Genomic DNA, 21,847 nt, shown 5'->3' on the forward strand with positions numbered 1-21,847 from the left:
AACCAGCCATCACAATTTATGTATTTATTCATTTATTTATTTCATTTATTTATTTATTTATTCATTTATTTATTTATTTATTTATTTATTTACTTATTTATCTATTTATTTTTTTTTGTTTATTTATTTATTTATTTATGTATTTATTTATTTTTTTTACTTATTTAATTATTTGTGTATTTATTTATTTATTTATTTGTTTATTTACTTATTTCTTTATTTATACTTACCTACCTTACTTATTTAATTATTTATTTATTTATCTAATTTATTAAATTATTTATTATTCAGAGAGAGAGAGAGAGAGAGAGAGAGAGAGAGCGAGAGAGAGAGAGAGAGAAACCTTTTTGATATTTCTGTCCTCTCAAAAGCCATTTTCTTCTTCCAAAACAGACGAAAGTTTTATTTTAAATAGGAATAAAGAGAGAGAGAGAGAGAGAGAGAGGAGAGAGAGAGAGAGAGAGAGAGCTCTCTTATATTTCTATCCTCTCTAAGGCTATCGTCTTCCAATTAGAAAAAAACTAAAAAAAAAAAAAAAAAAAAAAAGTTCTTAGAAAGTGTAGCATTAGCGAGAGGGATTAACCTATGTAACGGCCTCCACAGTGGCAAGCGTTTTTGAGATACGAGGCCACAATCAATTTTTTATTGGAGGAAGATGCCTTGACATTTACCGGAATAGTCCTGTCGTGTTTTATTAACTTACCTGTTCCCTTGTATGTATGTAATATATATATAATATATATAATATATATATATATATATATATATATATATATATATATATATATATATATATATATATATATATATATATATATATTTATATATATATATATATATATATATCATATATATATATATATATATATATATATATATATATATATATATATATATAGTATATATATATATATATATATATAGAAAGAGAGAGAGAAAGAGCAATTATTCCCCATCTGATAGACCATTTCTTCAACGGGTACATTATTGTTAGCTTGAAAATTAATTATTATTAATATTATTATTATTATTATTATTATTATTATTATTATTGTTTTTTTTTTTTTTTTTTTTTTGCTCTATCACAGTCCTCCAATTCGACTGGTGGTATTTATAGTGTAGGGTTCCGGGTTGCATCCTGCCTCCTTAGGAGTCCATCACTTTTCTTACTATGTGTGCCGTTTCTAGGATCACACTCTTCTGCATGAGACCTGGAGCTACTTCAGCCTCTAGTTTTTTCTAGATTCCATTTTCAGGGATCTTGGATCGTGCCTAGTGCTCCTATGATTATGGGTACGACTTTCCACTGGCATATCCCATATCCTTCTTATTTCTATTTTCAGATCTTGATACTTATCCATTTTTTTTCCCTCTCTTTCTCTTCAACTCTGGTGTCCCATGGTATTGCGACATCAATGAGTGATACTTTCTTCTTGACTTTGTCAATCAAACGTCACGTCTGGTCTATTTGCACGTATCACTATCCGTTCTGATACCATAGTCCCAGAGGATCTTTGCCTGATCGTTTTCTATCACTCCCTCAGGTTGGTGCTCGTACCACTTATTACTGCAAGGTAGCTGATGTTTCTTGCACAGGCTCCAGTGGAGGGCTTTTGCCACTGAATCATGCCTCTTTTTGTACTGGTTCTGTGCAAGTGCCGGGCATTCACTTGCTATGTGGTTTATGGTTTCATTTTTCGTATGCACTCCTACTATGGGAGAGATGTTATTTCCGTCTATCGTACTTTGAACATATCTGGTTCTTAGGGCCTGATCTTGTGCCGCTGTTATCATTCATTCAGTTTCCTTCTTTAGCTCTCCCCTCTGTAGCCATTGCCAATTGTCATCGCTGGCTAGTTCTTTAGTCTGTCTCATGTATTGTCCGTGCATTGGTTGTTGTGCCAGTCCTCTGTTCTTTCTGTCTTTCTCCTGTCTCTGTATATTTCTGGGTCTTCGTCTACTTTTATTAGTCCTTCTTCCCATGCACTCTTTAGCCACTCGTCTTCACTGGTTTTCAGATATTGCCCAGTGCTCTGTTTTCAATGTTGACGCAGTCCTCTATACTTAGTAGTCCTCTCCCTCCTTCCTTTCGTGTTATGTATAGTCTGTCCGTATTTGCTCTTGGGTGTAGTGCCTTTGTTTATTGTCCATTTGTTTTTTCCTGGTTTTCTGATCTATGCTGCGGAGTTCTGCCTTCGTCCATTCCACTATTCCTGCGCTGTATCTGATTACTGGCACTGCCCATGTGTTTATGGTCTTTTATCATATTTCCGCCGTTGAGTTTTGACTTGAGTATCGCTTGAGTCTCTGCATATATTCTTTCCTGATCGTGTCCTTCATCTATTGGTGTTTTATATCTCCTCCTTCCATTATTCCAGGTATTTGTATCCTGTCTCATCTATGTGTTTGATGTTGCTCCCATCTGGTAGCTTTTTTCCCTCCTTCAGTTCTCGTTACTTTGCCTTTTTGTATGTTGACTAACGGCGTTCATTTTTCTATTCCAACTCCATTCTGATGTCCCCAGATACAATCCTTACAGTCTGGATTAGGGTATCTATTTCCTTGATGCTCTTACCATACAGCTTGATGTCGTCCATGAACATCAGAATGGGTTGATTTGTTGCCTCTTTTCTTGAGTTTGGTACCCGGCCTCCATCATTCTGTAGTACTTTTGTCATGGGAAATCATGGCTACTACGAAGAGTAGTGGGGACAGTGAGTCGCCCCTGGAAGATCCCTCTCCTGATATTAACCTCTGCTAGTCTTATTCCAGAGCTTGTAAGTATTGTATTCCAGTTGCACATTGTATTTTTGAGGAAGCTGATGGTATTTTCCTCTGCCCCCATATATTTTCAGGCAATTCTATTAGCCATGTGTGTGGTATCATGTCGAAGGCTTTCTTATAGTCTATCCATGCCATGCTTAGTTGGTTTTCCTTCTCCTACTGTTCTTCATTACCATTTTGTCTATCAGAGCTGGTCTTTTGTGCCCCTACACTTCCTTCTGCAGCCTTTCTGTTGGTAGGGGATGGTGTTTGTCTCCTCTAGGTAGTTGTATAGCCTTTCACTGATGATACCTGTTAGTAACTTCCACATTATTGGTAGGCAGGTGATAGGCCTGTAGTTACTGGCTATATTTCCCTTACTCTGTCTTTTTTGTACTAAGGATGTTCTTCCTGTGGTCATCCATTTGGGTGCTTGGTGATTTGAGATACAATGCTGGAGTTGTTCTGCTATTCGTGGGTTGTAGGGCCTTGAAGTTTTTGAGCCAGTATCCATGGACTTCATCGGGACCTGGGGTGGGGTTTTCCAGTTTTGGTATTTTCTTTAGTGGTGTCTGACTGTGTCTGTCGTGATCTCTGTGAATCTTTGTTTTATTCTCCCTGTTTCTTCTTCCTTGACTTCCTGGAGCCATGTTGCATGTTTGTTGTGTGATACCGGATTGCTCCATATGTTTTCCCAGAGTCTCTTACTTGGTTCGGCTTCAGGAATTTCTGGGTGGTTTGTCTTCCCCTCTTAGTTTGCTGTATAGTCTTTTCTGGTTGGTTCCGAATAGTTTGTTCTGTTGGTATCCCTTATTCTGTTCATGTACCGTTGGATCTTGTGTGCTTTGGCCTTAAGCCTCTGTTTTACATCTTCTATTGTGTTGTTTAGTCCCCTCTCTTGTACTTTGTATTTTCTCGTTGAGTTCCTCCCTGGTTTTCTTGCTTCTTAGCCTTTTTTCTGCATCTCTTTCAGTTTACTCAAGTCAGATCTCATCACCATGATTTGCTTTTCCAGGCGCCTTTTCCAAGGAGGTTGCTGTTTTGGTTTCTGTTGGGTTGGTTGTGACGGTGGTGTTGGTGTTCGAATCCCTATCAGTTCTGCTACTAATCTTGCTCCTGCATATGTCAAGTTATTTGTTTCTGTGATACTGGTGGTGTGTATTAGGCCCATTATTTCATTGACCTCACTTGTTTTCTCCCTTAATTTCTTGGTGTTTGTAGCTTTCATGGAGGGGATCTTTGTTCTCTCTGTATCTGGCTCCATCCATTGTCTAATTTTTTCTACCCATTCCGTCCTCTCTGTTACTATTATTATTATCATTATTATTATTATTATTATTATTATTATTATTCAAAGAAACCTCATAATCACATGAGTTAATAAAATAAAATGGAAAAGTTAATCCACAATAATATGTCTGATCTTGTTATTTAAAATAAAAAGCAGAAAGCTTTCGAAGACCTGCACGGTCCTCCCTTGTCGATCTTTCTGCTTTTTTATTTTCAATAACAAGATCAGACATATTATTGTGGATTTTACTTTTCCATTATTATTATTATTATTATTATTATTATTATTATTATTATTATTATTATTATTATTATTATTATTATTATCACCACAAAAATTTAATACCTCTCATCTTACACCTGAGCTTGAAAGAGGCACATGACCCAAAATCCTTGATTTTTCTTTCAATAAAAAGATTTTCAACATCGATATCCCAAAGCAAATTTAAAATCAATACAAATAACTCATATGTAATCAATTGAGAGAATGGTGTGAAGAGTAGTCAAAAATATGAACCACGAGAAAGTGCTAAATTTGATGTAATATATTCGTGTTAATACCGAGTAATCGATAGGTCGCATTTTGTCAGTGAGAGACGAAAACTCAAAAACGACGAAACATTTGGAAGCTTTGTCATTTTTTTATTGGCAAAAATATGATCGTATAAAGAAGGCTGAGTTAAGTATTGATAGTCCCCCTAATTTAATTCTGTTTTAAAGCACGACGAAGCCTTTCAGATTATATTCGGCCAATCAGCAGCAACTTCGGGAGTCGAACTCGGCCAATCAGGGGAGAGAACGCTTTCGCGGATAACATTTCCTATGCAGATGACATTAAAGTAAATACACTTCCCGTAATATAATCTCAACCTTTTCTTTTGCGGACTTTCTGCAGATTTTTTCTTCTTTTTTAGAATAAGGGAGTATATTCTAATATCCATAAATAAATCAAATTTAATCAACTTGAATTAAATGAATTGGACAAAATTGAGGAATATTTGCTTATGAATAAAAGGAACCTTTATACCGAGGAAATGGTGTCGTTTACTTTTTTCCTGTAGTGGTCAGTGAGATTCGTTGTATCCTTCTCTGTCTGTCTGTCTGTCTTATTCAATAACTACTCTCTTGTCAAGTTTTAACCCCACCCTTTTTTTCAAAGGCTTTTCCCTCATATGTTCGCGATCCGATCAATTTCCAATGATTCAACGCTCGCAAAAATTACCTAAAGGCCATCATCCCACAATGATTTTATATTAGACAAATATGGTGCCATTTGTAAAACATTTTTTATCTCGAAACTTTCCTTTCATATTTTCTGAAGGTATTATGTAATATTTGCTCTTCCATATATGTCGGTTTTCATAGTAGGAAATTTGAAAAATACCTAAAGGCCATCATCCCACAATGATTTTATATTAGACAAATATAACTCCATTTGTAAAGCATTTTTTATCTCGAAACTTTTCTTGTATATTTTCTCAATGGTATTATTTAGTATTTTGCCCTCTTCCATATATTTTTGGTTTTCCAAATGATATGACGGTCGATTTGAAATTACAATTCCTAACGGAATATTCCGAATAACTGGAAGAAATTCCAGCACTTGGCCTGTAAGGTGCAAAGTACAAGGAATGTGACGTAATGACAGTTATCAGTCACTTTCTCATGTAAGTTCAGTCTCACTTTGAATTATCGAACGTAATTTGAAAACTAAAAGCGAAAAGAATGTTTGATCGTTTTTAAATTGGATTTTAGTTTCCTCATCTTTGTCGCTCTCCGAGAAATTCAAGTTCTAAGATCACGATCACAAGTATTGTTCCCTTTTCTGTCAATATTATTTTCTTCTTCTTCTTCTTTCTTCTTCTCTTCTTCTCTCTTCTCTCTTCTTCTTCTCTTCCTCCTCCTCCTCCTCTCTTCTTCTTCCTCCTCCTCCTCCATCCCCCTCCTCCTCCTTCTCCTTCTTCTCCTCCTCCTCCTCCTCCTCCTCCTCCTCGTCTTCTTCCTTCCCCCTTCCTTCCTTTCCTTCTCCTTCCTTCCCTCCTTCCTTTCCTTTCCTTCTTCTCCTCCTCCCTCCCTTCATTTTCTTCTTCTTCTTCTCCTCCTCCTCCTAATTTCTTCTTCTTCTTCTCCTCCTCCTCCTCCACCTCCTCCTTCCCCTTTTTTCTTCTCTTCTCCCTCCTCCTCCTCCTCCTCCTCCTCCTTCTTCTTCTTCTTCTTCTTCTTCTTCTCCTTTTTTTCTTTTCTTCTTCTCCTCCTCCTCCCCCTCCTCCTTCTTCTCCTTCTTCTTATACTTCTTATCCTCCTACTCTCCTTCTCCTCCTCCTCCTCCTCCTCCTCTCTTCTTCCTTTCTTTCTTCTTCTCTTCTTCTTCTTCTTATTCTCCTCCTCCTCCTCCTATCTCCTCCTCCTCTTCTTCTTCTTCTTCTTCCTCTCCTCCTCTACTACTTCTTCTTCTCCTCCTCCTCCTCCTCTACTTCTTCTTCTCCTCCTCCTCCTCCTCCTCCTTCTACTTCTTCTTCTCCTCCTTCTCCTCCTCCTTCTACTTCTTCTCTCCTCCTCCTCCTCCTCCTTCTACTTCTTCTTCTCCTCCTCCTCCTCCTCCTCCTCCTCTTTCTCCTTCTTCTCTTCTCTTTCTTTTTCTCCTCCTCCTCCTCCTACTTCCTCTTCTTCTTCTTCTTGTTCTTTCTCTTCTTCTCTTTCTCTCTCCTTTCTTCTCCTACTCCTCCTTGCTTCTCTTCTTCTTCTTCTTCTTCTTCTTCTTCTTCTTCCTAACTCTTCTCTCCTCCTCCTCCTCCTTCTTCTTCTTCTTCTTTTTAATAAGGATTATCACGACGAAGATGTCCTTCCAATGAAAAATGAGAAATAATTGAAGCAGATATTCTTTACTTCAGGCCTGGCCAGGGAGTGCTCGGAGGACCTCCTGGCCCGCCCGCCCCGGGGCGGCTCAGTGGGCCTCCTGGCCCGGCCCACCCAACCCCGGGTGGCTCAGTGGGCCTCCTGGCCCGCCCGCCCCGGGGGGTCTCAGTGGGCCTCCTGGCCCGACCCACCCCGGGGCGGCTCAGTGGGCCTCCTGGCCCTCCCGCCCGCCCCCGGGGCGGCTCAGTGGGCCTCCTGCCACTCCCGCCCCGCCCGGGCGGCTCAGTGGGCCTCCTGGCCCACCCACCCCGCAGCAGCTTGGCAGTTCTCCTGGCCCGCCTGCCCCGCAGCAGCTCGGCGGACCTCCTGACCCACCCCGCCCCGCAGCGGCTCGGTGGACCTCCTGGCCTACCCAACCAGCAGCACCCTCGGCAGACCTCCTGGCCTAACCCACCAGCTAGCACCTCAGCGGACCTCCTGGCCTACCCAACCAGCAGCAGCTCGGCGGACCTCCTGGCCTACCCAACCAGCAGCACCTCGGTGGACCTCCTGGCCTACCCAACCAGCAGCACCTCGGCGGACCTCCTAGCCTACCCAACCAGCAGCAGCTCAGCGGACCTCCTGGCCTACCCAACCAGCAGCAGCTCGGCGGACCTCCTGGCCTACCCAACCACCAGCAGCTCGGGCGGACCTCCTGGCCTACCCAACCAGCAGCAGCCTCGGCGGACCTCCTGGCCTGTCCGCCCTGCAGCAGCTCAGTGGGCCTCCTGGTCTGCCCGCCCAGTGGCCGCTCAGCGTGCCTCCTGTCCCGCCAGCCCTGCAGCAGCTTGGGCGGGCGTTCCTGGCCTGCCTGCCCCGCAGTGGCTTGGCAGGGCTCCTGGCCCGCCCGCCCAGGGGCGGCTCTCGGCGGACCTCCTGGCCTGCCCTCCCTCCCCGGGGGCAGCTCGGCGGACCTACTGGCCCCGGCCCACCCCGTGGCAGCTCAGCGGGCCTCGTGGCCCGCCTGCCCCGAGGGCGGCTCAGAGGACCTCCTGGCTTGCGCCGCCCCGGGACGGCTCGATGGGCCTCCTGGCCCGCCCACCCCTGGGCGGCTCAGTGGGCCTCCTGGCCCGCCCGCCCCGGGGGCGGCTCTGCGGACCTCCTGGCCCGCCCGCACCGGGGCGGCTCAGTGGGCCTCCTGGCCCGCCCACCCCGGGGTGGCTCAGTGGGCCTCCTGGCCCGCCCACCCCGCAGCGGCTTGGCAACCCTCCTGGCCGCCTACCCCCGCAGCGGCTCGGCGGCATCCTCCTGACCCCACCCGCCCCGCAGCGGCTCGGTGGACCTCCTGGCCTACCCAACCAGCAGCAGCTCGGTGGACCTCCTGGCCTACCCAACCAGCAGCAGCTCGGCGGACCTCCTGGCCTAACCCAACCACCCCCCATCAGGCCTCGGCGGTTTCCCTCCCTGGCCTAACCCAACCCAGCTCAGGCCCTTCGGCGGCAACCTCCTGCCTACCTCCCAACCCAACCACCAGGCAAGGCCTCCCGGCGGACCTCCTGAACCTAAACCCAACCAGCAGCAGGGCCTCGGCGGACCTCCTGGCCTCCCCAACCACCAAGCAGGCCTCGGCGGTTTCCTGGCCTAAACCCAACAAACAGCAAGGTAGCCTCGGTGGACCTCCTGGCCCTACCCAACCAGGCCAGCAAGCTCGTGGACCTCCTGGCCTAACCCAACCAAAGCAAGCAGGCCTCCGGTGGAGGACCTCCTGGCCTACCCAACCAGCACAAGCTCGGCGGACCCCCTTGGCCTAACCCAACGCAGGCAGCCAATCTCGGGCGGACCTCCTGGCCTGCCTGCCCCGCAGTGGCTTGGCAGGGCTCCTGGCCCGCCCGCCCAGGGGCGGCTCGGCGGACCTCCTGGCCTGCCCTCCCCGGGGCGGCTCGGCGGACCTACTGGCCCGCCCACCCCGTGGCAGCTCAGCGGGCCTCATGGCAGCTCAGTGGGCCTCGTGGCCCGCCTGCCCCGAAGCGGCTCAGAGGACCTCCTGGAGGGCTTGCGCCGCCCCGGGACGGCTCGATGGGCCTCCTGGCCAGCCTGCCCCGTGGCAGGTCGGCCGAAGGGGCGGTTTTCGGCGGTCCTCCTGGACCATTATAATCGCCTGTACGATATGTTGCCCTTATCGTCAGGATTGTCTTTTAGTTTTATTTTATGGTTCTCTCAGTAATTTTCTATTTTTCTCCCCATTTTTATTTCAATTGAATAACATTACTATATATATGTGTGAGCCTTCATAAAAGATTTGTTTCTGTAAAATTATAAATAATTCTTTGGTAATTACTAACTGGCATCATTCTGATTTCCGGAGAGAAGATGTTCTCGACTTCATCACGAGAGGAACGCAGCTACACTATCGGATGATGACTGACTTTCTTTTCCTTTTAAAAATATGGATAAAGTGAAAATGTTGTTCCTCAGTCAAAAAATTATACATTGGATCTGAGGGAAGACCACCAGTTACTTATTATATCAAATTTAGGGATGTAGGGCGACTTGGTGACAGCGTACAAACACGTGAGGAAATGAAGCCAGTTAGAAAGTAGCGAGAGGCGACTTTCACCTGGGAAACAAACGCGCGGGAGAAATGAGGTAGTCTCGCCATAAAGAAGCAGAGTTTTTGGCGTAGTTCTGAAAATTATTTTCGGAGGTAGATTATGGACTGAATTTGGGAAATTAGGTTTTCTTTAATATATAGATATCAAATAGAGAAAACAGTCCTTGGATTGGTTAAGTTTAGGGACGCTATATCAAGTTATTACAAAGATATTCACGGTTTTAGGTTGGGCTGCTGTGACAGCCCTCAATACCTAGTATGAAAGGGTTTGATGGCTGCTCTCAGACGCCTCAAGACCGGAAAGGGTAAGCCTCTCCTACCTTTTCACAGTCCCAGGGCCCCCACCCTTCCTTGTATACCTCCACACCCAATCCTACAGTCCTCCAAGAACCAAGGTATCTAGATAGAGAGGTAGCATCATCCCCACACAACATCCCAGTAGCCTCTATTTGTACTTTGCTGAACATCTGTACAAGAAGTCTCCTCATGTTTCGTGCAGGCGTGGTTCTCTATATATCAATGTAAATTGAAATTAAGAAATACTAATAGAAAAATAATTCAAATAAATAAATAAATAAATATATATATAAATAAAAATAAAAAAAATAAATAAATAGATAAAAATTAAAAATAAATAAAAATAAAAAATATGTATATATATATATATATATATATATATATATATATATATATATATATATATATATATATAATTAATCAATAAATAGATAATAAATAAATAAAATAAAAATTAAATAAAAAAATGAATAAAAAATAAATAAATTAATTAATTAATTATTAAATAAAATAAATAAAATGAATAAATGAATAACAAATAAAAATAAATAAATAAAAATGAATAAAATTAATAATTAAAAATAAATAAATGAAATAAATAAATAATAAAAACAAAATAAAAATAATAAAAAATAATTAAATAAAATAAATAATAAATTAATTAATAAATAAACATACATATAAATAAATATAAATAAACAAATAAATAAAATAAAAAAATAAAAAATAAATACAAAATAAAAAAAATAAAATACATAAATATATAAAGAAAAAAATCAATATATAAATAAAAAATAAATAAATAAAAAATGATAAAAAATGTATAAATTAATAAATAAAAAAAAAATAATAATTAAAAATATATAAAAATATAAACTGAATAAAATTAATAGATATAAAAAATAAAAAATAAATAAAATAATTTAAGAAAATAAAATAAAAAAATCGTATTTTAAATAAAATAAATTAATTAATCAAAATAAATAAATAAATGAAAATAAATATTATAAAAATAAAAATGAACAAATAAAAAATAAAAAAAAGTAATAAATAAAAAATAATAAAAATAAGTAAAATTAATAAAAAATAAACATATATATGAATAAATAAAAAATAACGAATAAAAATTAAAAATATATTAATTAAATAACAAAATCAAATAAAAATGATTGCATAAATAAATAAATTAAAAAAAATAAAAAATAAATAAATAATAAAATAAAATAAAATAAATATAACAAATAAATAAATAAAATAATAAATAAAAAGATTAAATAAATACATAAAGACAAAAAAATTACTAAAAATTAATAAATAAATAAATAAATGAAAAAAATAATGAATAAATGAATAAATATTAAACACATAAATAAACAAATAAAAAAATAAATAGATAAAACATAAATAAATACAAATATATAAATACATCAAAAATAAAAACATTAATAAAAATGAATATATAAACAAATATAATAATTTATAAATAAATGGATAAATAAATAAATAAAAATAAACAAATAAGTAAATAAATAAAAATAGATAAAATAAATATAAAAATAAACATCAGGAGTGGGATCTTCCAGGGCGACTCACTGTCCGAACTACTCTTTGTGGTAGCCATGATTCACATGACAAAAGTACTGCAGAAGATGGACCCAAGTACGACTTCAGCGAGGGTTCCTACGACTTGTGCAAAGTGCATGGGCACACCGCTTCCTGGTCGAGATCCCCCAAGAAACCTTCAGCGGTTACTCTACCCTTGCCCCCTTTAATAACAAGGACGGTCAATCCTTCAGTTCTAGTAGATCCGTACAGCGCAGGGCCCTATATTTGCTGCACCTCCCAGAGGTCGCTATCCTGCCCACCAGGTCCGAGCTTTCGATGACACTGGTGCGCAGATATCCATCATTCGCGAGGATGAGATTCCTTACGGAGCTCGGGTTGACAGGCACCAATTCGTCACAAAGGAAAGCCTCAACCACGTTAAGATGTTCTTGCCTACTGTCTGGTCGAGAGTCACCCGACCTCACCGCTCTTAGGTATGTACTATGGAGGTTTTACCGTCCTGCTAGGACAAGATTTTAAGCCTCCTCCTACCTTTTCACACTCCCAGGGCCCCCGCCCTTCCTTACCTACCTCCAGACCAATCCTCCAAGAACCAAAGTATCTAGAGAGAAAGGTAGCGTCATCCTCACTCGATATCACAGAAGCCTCTATTTGTACTTTGCTGAACATCTGTACAAGAAGTCTCCTGATGTCTTATGCGGGCGTGGTTCTTTATAACCCCCTCCTGTGCGTGGCAAGAGAGTCCTCTTAGACAGCTGCATGCTGGTTTACACCAAAGGTGGGATAAGTAAGGTGGTTGCATCTGGAGCGAAGGAAATCGTCTTGTCGTCATCTCTTGCCTGCCTAGGCCAAGCCCCCTTTACACCTGGGCGGCTGTGCGATGAAGGCAGGCTTGTAGTAATTGTAATTTAATTGGAATGTTATTCATTACACGTTCTAAAGGTAACTGTAATTGTAATTCTTCAAAGAAATCTCTGGTTAATATTCATTCTAGTTATAATAGAAATTTGCTAAACGTATCATGACGTCATACTACAGATATGACGTCACATACCGAAATATTTCTTGGAAACCAATAAAAATCTAAATATTTCCTTATGTTTTCCTGATTTATGTGGCACCAGACGCCATAATTTAGCTATGTTCAAATGTCTAGCATAGTTAAAAGACCGCCTTCCCTCTTTGAAAACTGAAATATGACGAGCAGAGAATAAATGGGGAAGAGCTTAGTGATAGAAAACGATCAAGCAAATATCCTTGGGGACTATGGTATCAATAAACAAAAGGTGATATGTGCCAATAGACCAGACGTGGCGTTCATTGACAACATTAAGAAGAATGTATCACTCATTGATGTCGCAATAACATGTGACACCAGAGTAGATGGGAAAAGATTGAGAAGTATCAGTGGAGAGAGAGAGAGAGAGAGAGAGAGAGAGAGAGAGAGAGAGAGAGAGAGAGGAGAGAGAGAGAATGACATCGATGAATATATCATAGTATATCTGTAAAGACTGAAATGTAAATATGTACACTGATCTTCCCCCTACATGTGAAAATGACCTCCATAGGCGTTCTTCTACTACCCTGTTTAATTAGGTCAAGGAATAGTCAGAGTCCAGACTTCGAATATAAATGTAACCAAGAAAAGCTCTACGGGTTATACAACGCATGTTTAACCACAGCCTCTTGTATCTCGAATAAAATTAAAAGTGACATTCATAATTACCTGTCTTAGACCTGCAAATCTTCAGTGCGGTTGTTACGAGTCCGTTTTAGCAACACGAAGAAAATCATAATTATGAAAAATAGACCTACATAATATTACTGCAGCTGAGGCAGCGAAGACTTTTAATTTAACATGTTTAAAAGATGGTTTAATTCAAGAATAAAGGTAAAAAAATAAGAAAATAATATCAATGAAAATTAAAGTAAAAATACAAATAAAAATAATAAATAAATGAAAAATAAATATGTAAATAAATAAAAAATGAATAGAAAATAAAAAATAAAAAATGAAATAAATAAATAAAATTAAAAATAAGTAAATGAATAAATAAAAAATACAAAATTAATTAATAAATAAAAAAACTAAAAATACTAAATAAAAATAAATAAAATCACTAAAAATCTATACACCCCCTGAATAAATGAGAAAAAAAATAACTAAAAATATATATAAATAAACCAAAAAAATAAATAAATATAAAAAATTAAAACGTATCAATAAATACATACATATACGTAAATAAAAATAAAAATAGATGAAAAATAAATATAAGTAAATAAAAATACATACATAAATATAAACCATCAACAATATATAAAATAAAAATAAATAAATTAAGAAAAAAATAAAAGATCCAAAATAAATAAATATATAAAATCAATAAATAAATAAATAAAAAAGGCAAAATAAATATCTAATTAAATGTATACAAATAAATAAATAATGAATCCGATAAAAATAAATAAATAAATTAGACAAAAATGAATAAATAAAAATGAATAAAAAAAGAAAAAAAATAAATAAAGGACATATATATATGAATAAATAAAAAATAAGTATATAAATAATAAGAAAATAAATAAAATAAATCATAAAAAAATAAAAAAAAATAAAAATAAAATAAATAATTAGAAATATATATATATATATATATATATAATATATATATATATATATATATATATACATATATATTATATATATATAATATATATATATATATATAGTAGATATATATATATATAATAAATATACATAAAGAAATAAAATAATAAAGAAATAAAATAAATACATAAAAATGAATAAATTACTAATATATAAATGAATAGATGAATAAATAATGATAAATAGATAAAGAAAAATATAAATATAGGAACACATAAGAAAATAAATAAAAAATAAAGAAAATAGATAGAAAAAAATATATATATATACTATATGTATATATAATAAAAAACTAAATAAAAGTAAATAAATCCGTAACATGAAAAATTGATAAAAAATGAATAAAGAAACAAATGTATAAACATAAATAAATAAATAAAAATAAATAAATCGATAAATAAATAAAATATAAATAATTAAATACAAAAATAAATAAGATAATAACAAAGCATAAATTAAGAAATATATAAAATAATGAAAAAAATTTAAAATAAAAATAAAAAAATACATATATAAAATAAATAAGAAAAATAAAAATAAATAAAAAAATAAACATCAGGAGAGGGATCTTCAAGGGCGACTCTCTGTCCCCACTACTCATCGTGGAAGCCATGATCCACATAAGAGTACTACAGAAGATGGACTCAAGCACGACTTCAGCGAGAGTTCCTACAACTTGTGCAAAATGCATAGGCACACCGCTTCCTGGTCGAGATGCCCCAAGAAATCAGCTGCGGTTACTGCCATTGCAGTGACAAGAACGGGCAATCCTTCAGTTTTAGTAGGCCCTCTTGCGAAGGGCCCTATATTTGTTGCACCTCCTTGAGTTCGCTATCCTGCCCACCAAGTCCGAGCGTTCGATGACACTAGTGCGCAGATACCGCTCTAAGGTATGTAATGTCGGGCCAACGTAGAATTGGCGTAGTTTCTTAATTCATTGTTTGTTGTGGAAATATTGCCGTACGCAGGTGCCAGATTATTTCATTAACAATAAATAACATTTCCTTTCAAAAAAATGATTACTTGAAATAAATTACATTAGAATTGAGTAGACTTATTCAACGTATTAGAGATAATTATTTTGCAAAGTAAGGAACATATATACCGATGGGTCCACGATTCTAATTTTATTCTCAACTCTAGCTTGTTGTTGTTGTTTAAGATTAAGCTGGCTTTATGCCAGCACGAGCTCTTGCTCATAGAGCAGCCCGTAGACTCTAGCTTCGTGTCAGCATACCTAAGCATTTTGAAGTTGGTTTTGCTGCCGCTCGAGTCTTGACCCAACGTATTGTACTGCACTGGGGTGTTGTCATTTCGTCTCCTACAGCCGATAAATAATACATTAAGGCGTTAACATTCTTTAATAACGATGTTTAATTAAACTAATTTTGTCCTTTGATCAATAAAATAATTTGCATGACACATTTAGTGGGCCTAAACTGGACTTCTTTTCACACATGATTAGCCTAGGTCTATTTTCAGCAGTATACTCTCTCGGATACGTAATGTGAATGAATATTTGAATCGACTATATATATATGTATATATATATATATATATTATATATATATATATAGATATGATATATATATATATATATATATATATATATATAGTATATATATATATATATATATATTAATCTGCTTTATTTGATTATTCCCGTTAATCTTGTTTTATTGGCCATGTTCTCCTTTCTTCTTATCCTTTTCATAATTGCTTAACATAATTTACTCAGGCCTAGCAATTCAAAGTCAAAAAGCAATCCTAAAAAAATCAAACGAATATAATTCAGTCTTTTATTTTTTATCGAATTCCTTGCATATCATCCTGTTTCATTTGGACACGATGGAAAGCTGTGGGAGTCAAAACTGACGAATACATTAAGAAAGGATTACTTTCATTAAAGCTTTCTTAAGTTGATCTTTCTGTAGCTATTCATTTCTTTTTCATAGAAATTAATTAAAATTAGTTTCACATGTATGCCTAGACCTACTACCATAAGCATATTATAAGTAGCTGAAAGGATAAGAAATATGGAAAGCGACGTTCTCGCTTAAGTCTATTTCATATGTTCTTTTGTTTGTTTTTTTTCCAAGAAAAACCTACTGCTTTAATCATACAGGGTGTAACACGAGTGTATGCACATATTTTGGGGAATGAAAGATAAAGTTTCTTTGAACAGAAAATATTTTATAAACATGCATTGTTGTCGGTATGGGGAATTTTAAGATAGCTGTTATCATTAGTGATGTTTTCATGCGATGGAGTTCGTAGCGAGAAGTCGGATCGGGTCACCTGAGATGTGGAAGAGAGGGAAAATGGCGTATAGGAGTGATGGAGGGATTAGGCCGATGTTAATAAAGTATCTCCCAGTAAAATGTATTCTTTAGGTTTTGAAGAAAAAAAATGCAAGCATTATTGAAACTGTTTCCCTCCTTATCCGTGGTATTCACTGGCCACTGATAAAAAACAAAACAAAAAGAGTAAGCCTAACTGAATCTCTCATCCATCAAAGATAAATTTGCTTATTCATTAGACTTATTCATTAGACACCTATCAAAGATTTCAAGGGTAGATTTAAAAAATCTCGTTCCTCTCCATCTAAAGTATTCATCAGGCACCAGTCATAAGCGTAGAGCTAATCATGATTCCTGGTTCAGCAATATCATGACGAGGCGCTAGAATTCAAAATTCACAAATGAATGCTCAGCAAAATTTACACTACTGCATTGTCTTGCTCTCACTGATATAGATAGGAGACATCTATCACTAGTAGTATCACATAAACATAGTCATTACATTATCATTTCAATATTAAGTTGAAGGTAGTTGAACCATTCCATTTATAAAATTTTACAGAAAACATTGGAATCTCACTAAATGCTATCAAATAAAAAAACGATACCTAACAATGTGAACCATGCAATCTGACTCTATTGCTTTTGATGTCATTATGTGCATGGGAATCTTATGTCAATGTGTCCTTTGTTGGTCTAAGAAACATCCCTCGATGAGCGAGAGACAATTGTTGCACTGCATTCAGTGCAAGTTCCTGTTGGAGAGATATCAAGAAAAGCTTAATAAACCAGAGAGAATCATACATAGATGAATCAAATTGTTTAGAGAAACTTTGCCATTCTCTAAACAATTTGATTCATCTGTGTATGATTCTCTCTGGTTTATTAAGCTTTCTTGATATCTCTCCAACAGGAACTTGCACTGAGTGCAGTGCAACAATTGTCTCTCGCTCATCGAGGGATGTTTCTTAGACCAACAAAGGACACATTGACATAAGATTCCCATGCACATAATGACATCAAAAGCAATAGAGTCAGATCGCATGGTTCACATTATTAGGTTATCGTTTTTTTTTTTTAATTTGATAGCATTTAGTGAGATTCCAATGTTTTCTCTAGAATTTAATAAATGGAATAGTTCAACTACCTTCAACTTAATATTGAAATGATAATGTAATGACTATGTTTATGTGATACTACTAGTGATAGATGTCTCCTATCTATATCAGTGGTTGTGATATGACTTTTTTATCAATTTGTTTTGTTCACGTCGATTTTGCTATATGGAAAATAGTTTTACACAATAACATGATATAATATTCTAAAGATATCAATGACTGTTTTTAACGTCATTACATATGATTTCTTCCATCTTTGAAAAGAAAAATAGATAAATAAGGCATGAATCGTGCGTCAGGCATGGTGAACGAAAAATTATGAAACTCTGCCACCAGTTTTTTGAGCGTGTGTACATGAGAAACTTTGTCTTTCTGCGCATCCACGATGAAAATAGAAGAACTAAATAAAACCATGCAAAGTCAATGAAAAAAGTATTATCTTACGGCAATACTGAAACTAAATCAACGTACAGAAATGGACGGTGCTTGTGAGGAATTCCTCTCACAACGATTTTATTTTCTAATGTTATTGTGTATTCACTTGTTTCCACGCTATTTTTCTTTTATTTATAGTTATTAGTGTCTGTCTCATAAGAAATTATTGATTGATTTTCACTACATATTGCCGTCTGTCAGGTAATCGACAGACAGGAACTATGTTACTGTATTTGTATTCAAGTGAAAACCAAATATATTCGCATGCCCATATATTTTGGTAAAGATAGTACGTCTACATTGCATGACATAATAAGGGTGAAAAGAACCACATCTACTCGAGAATGACACTCTTAACATTATTTTATCTGATTTTGCTATGTTCTAGTACGTAGTATCTGTGGTGCGCTTAGCACCGAAAAGATGGTTTTACACAAAGACGTAGTCTTTTGACATAACGTCGGTAGACGTTTTAGTAACGAAGTATAATTACTGTTTTAGTTATGATAATTCATTTGTCTTTATATATATGAAATTGTTCTTGGTGAATGTATTGCGCATATTACGTATGGTAAGCGTTGGTGTTATTATTGGGGGGGGTCTTGTTGTTTGTGCCTCTCGCCAGAGAAGCCATTAGGAGAGGTCAAAGGATCGGGAGGGGAAAAGAAGGGTAGTACTTCGCCCTCTGGTCGCTCCTTTGCGTGCCCCTCTGTGGGTGTGTATGCGTATGTGCGTAGTACACTGTATGGGCATGATATCGCCCAAAATTGTATTGACACACACCACCAATTAATTCAACTACATTTAATAAATATGTTGAAGTTGCACCAATATTATACTTGGAATGTATTTTTGACAACGAACTTGATAATTATTGTAAAGTTTTTTGTGTTCATGAAAATCTGTACGTCAGTTCTACATTCGTGGTAATTGTATAACTTGTCTCTTTCCCCAACAAAACCCGAATGCAGGACGGAACGGACAGCTTCTTGGCTCAACTTTTGAGGTGACCTGTTATCGAGTGTTTGTGTAGTGATGTGTGTGGTGGATTTTAGAAAGGGCGATTGCCCCGATTCTTTGAATTTTGTCGTAATTTGTTTCATTTGAGTGCCATTGATTTACAATTCCCCTTGAGTGATTAATTTCATTTGTCACTTATATGTTATTACTCTTTGATATGTTTAACTTTTAGTTATTAAATTAATTTTAACTTTACATTTATCAAATGCGTTTTCAATATCCCTCGATTTATTTTATTTTTCCTATGTTTGCAGTTTTGTGGATGGTGAGTATGAATTGATCTGATAAACCTTTATGTGTTCATATCTTAAGGTTATGCAATAACTTAGAAACGAGATACAAGCGGTCCTCTAAGTCTGAAAATCAACCTGTGAGTACTCGCAACATTTTAGAGAGAGAGAGAGAGAGAGATGAGAGAGAGAGAGAGAGAGAGAGAGAGAGAGAGAGAGAGAGAGAGAGAGAGAGAGAGAGGCACGTACCTCTCGTCGTATCTCGTGTAGCGATTTATGATCTGAGTTCATGTCTACAAGGACTGCTCAGTAAGTGAAAGTACTTATTGTCTACTATTCATTAATGATATTAGTGTGTTATCCTCGTTAATAATGAATTGGGTTGAGAGATATCTCCCCGTAATTTAGAAACCGCAAAGGGAGTTTTGTGGAGTTGTTACGTAAGGTTTTTAGCGGTTTTTGACCAAGTAACAACGTTAAGCATATAATACAGTCCACTATAAGTCCATCTTTTTCGCCACAGTGCTTTTCCGTGCAGCTTGACAGTGTAGATCTCCTAGAACAAAAATGATTTTGAAGGACTAGATTTCTTCCTTATTAGCCTTCTTACGTTTGCCCTTCTTAGTATTATTCTTATTTATGATATTCTACATGTAAAATCACCAAGATCGATTAAATTCGCAGAGAAAAGTGTAAAAAGAAGAGACAGTGGAGTGCCGTACTGATGAAATGGGCCTAGATTCCTAGTGACTCGAGAAAGAAGAAGTACGCATCCGTTGTTTACAAACATTCGCTTCCCTCGAAAGGTTATTTGTAAAATTAGTTTTATTTGACGCATTTCCACGGTAAACGATGTCGGTGCAGATAGAAAAAAGACGTTACGATTGCTCAGCTCTCCCTAAAGGATGGAAAAGGGAGGAAGTGCTCAGGAAAACTGGATTAACGTCTGGGAAAATGGATGTTTATTATTACAGGTAAAATACTGAAGGAGATGTTGTCTGGGGCACCAGACGGTAACGTGAATTAGAATTGCTTTTAACTATTACATTTATTAGAATTGATCATATTTTGACCTTTTCAAATATGTTACCTGAACCAGATCTGTCCCATTAACGGCTCAAATCTCTTGGGTAACGTACCTGTAGGGTAGCCCAAACGACCCAAGGGTTAGGTTAGGCAAAGTTCTCCTGAAGGTGGTAATCGATAGTTAAATAACGCAGACCATTCATACTTTGTGTTCCTTTGCTTTAGATGCAGTTCCGTGGGCTAGCCTATGTAGCCTACAGTGGCAAAACTGAAGACTACTACCACACATCTTAAGTTGAGCACCTAGGTAATATTCTAGGGTAAACAATCACGTATGATCCATTGTCATCACGCTGGCCGGGTCTTATTCACTCGATATTTAATCGGTGAAACAAGAATACAATTACTACTTTAAGCATACCATTTAAAAGATTGAAGTTTCGTCAACTTAATGTGATAGGGTAAACAAACCGCATGGCCTGTGGCTCAAACTCACTGACGATCACGGCTGGACACCCTCTGAAAAGTACTTATAACGCGTCCTGACACCGGAGATGGGCATCAGTCGCGACTTGTTGTTGGTGAGAGACGGAGCTAAAGACCTCTACTCTCCTTTCGAAGTAAGTATTTTCTCCAAAGTTAGAAATTAAGGCCAAATTTAAAGCATTAAACAGAGGGTAGTGAAAAGGGTGTCCAACGCAGTGCAAATCTCACCAAAACGCTTTCGAAATTTTTACTTACGCTTAAATATCTTAGAAGATTGATGCCATCTAGATGTTTGTATGAGTCGCTTGTGTCAACAAACTTCCCATTTCCTGTAATAAATCTTGCACACCACTTGTACCCATAGACGCTGGGGCACTATCATCACAACAATTGGAACATGGTCACTGGCCACACCATTTTTAAGGAAACAATGTTTTGGTAGAAGACGACGACGAAGCGTGCACTAGATAATTATTTAAATAAATAGTAAAACATCAATATTTTACATATTTATGATGATTAATTTGAAATTATTCGTTATTGAAAAAGTAACTCGATTCTGACTCAAATTTAAGTAATTATTTTTCGGAATTAGAACGTTCTTTTAAGTCCTGTATTATGACGTCACGACATCTTGACTTTCGTACCTATTGTAGATGAATTGCTATACTCAACTTTTTTGCTGAACAGTTTACCAGTTATTCATGCAGATTGTTATCAGCTATTCATGTAAGTTTTATAATCGTAATGCGCATAATATTCTTTATTTATTTACTTTTTGGATATATGAAGATGTTTTACTGCCGGATTACCGCCGTAGTGTGACGCAATCGCTTTCGCTCCCTGGGCCTCTGTCTGTTGTTTTAGCACCTTAAGAAATTAATGGGGCCGAATTTGCAATGACCAGAAAGTCGTTCAAAGAGGAAAGTTAGCATTGAGGGGCATATATTTTGATTGAGAAAAATACAAATTTATACAATAGCTAGCTTGTAAAAAATACTTGATTACAAAAAACTGTATTGGCAACTAAGCAGCATACCTACTATGGGTTTCAGAGACAGTGCAAGCACGTTTTTTGGCAATATTTCTGTAACGAACCACTCGTATCAAAACGAGATTTTTGCTATAGTGCATTACAAACCCAGTGCCGTAATTTATAAGGGTATCGTGAATCACTAATCGTAAAGAATAACGACACT

General features: G+C 37.3%; 2 protein-coding genes across 2 annotated transcripts in view; both read left to right on the forward strand.

Annotated features, from left to right (window-relative positions):
- The window catches only part of LOC135217916 (uncharacterized), a gene marked incomplete in the record, with an annotated part of 536,838 nt that overhangs the window by 38,760 nt on the left and 476,231 nt on the right, over positions 1–21,847 (forward strand).
- The window catches only part of LOC135218448 (methyl-CpG-binding domain protein 2-like), a 34,700-nt gene continuing 32,731 nt past the window's right edge, over positions 19,879–21,847 (forward strand). Inside the window, 1 exon segment of the mRNA XM_064254763.1 lies at positions 19,879–20,110. Within this exon segment, the coding sequence (XP_064110833.1) occupies positions 19,989–20,110 (122 nt within the window). The 5' untranslated portion in view covers positions 19,879–19,988.

The sequence above is a fragment of the Macrobrachium nipponense genome, chromosome 9 (genome assembly GCF_015104395.2).
Source record: "Macrobrachium nipponense isolate FS-2020 chromosome 9, ASM1510439v2, whole genome shotgun sequence".
NCBI classification, from domain to species: Eukaryota; Metazoa; Arthropoda; class Malacostraca; order Decapoda; family Palaemonidae; genus Macrobrachium; species Macrobrachium nipponense.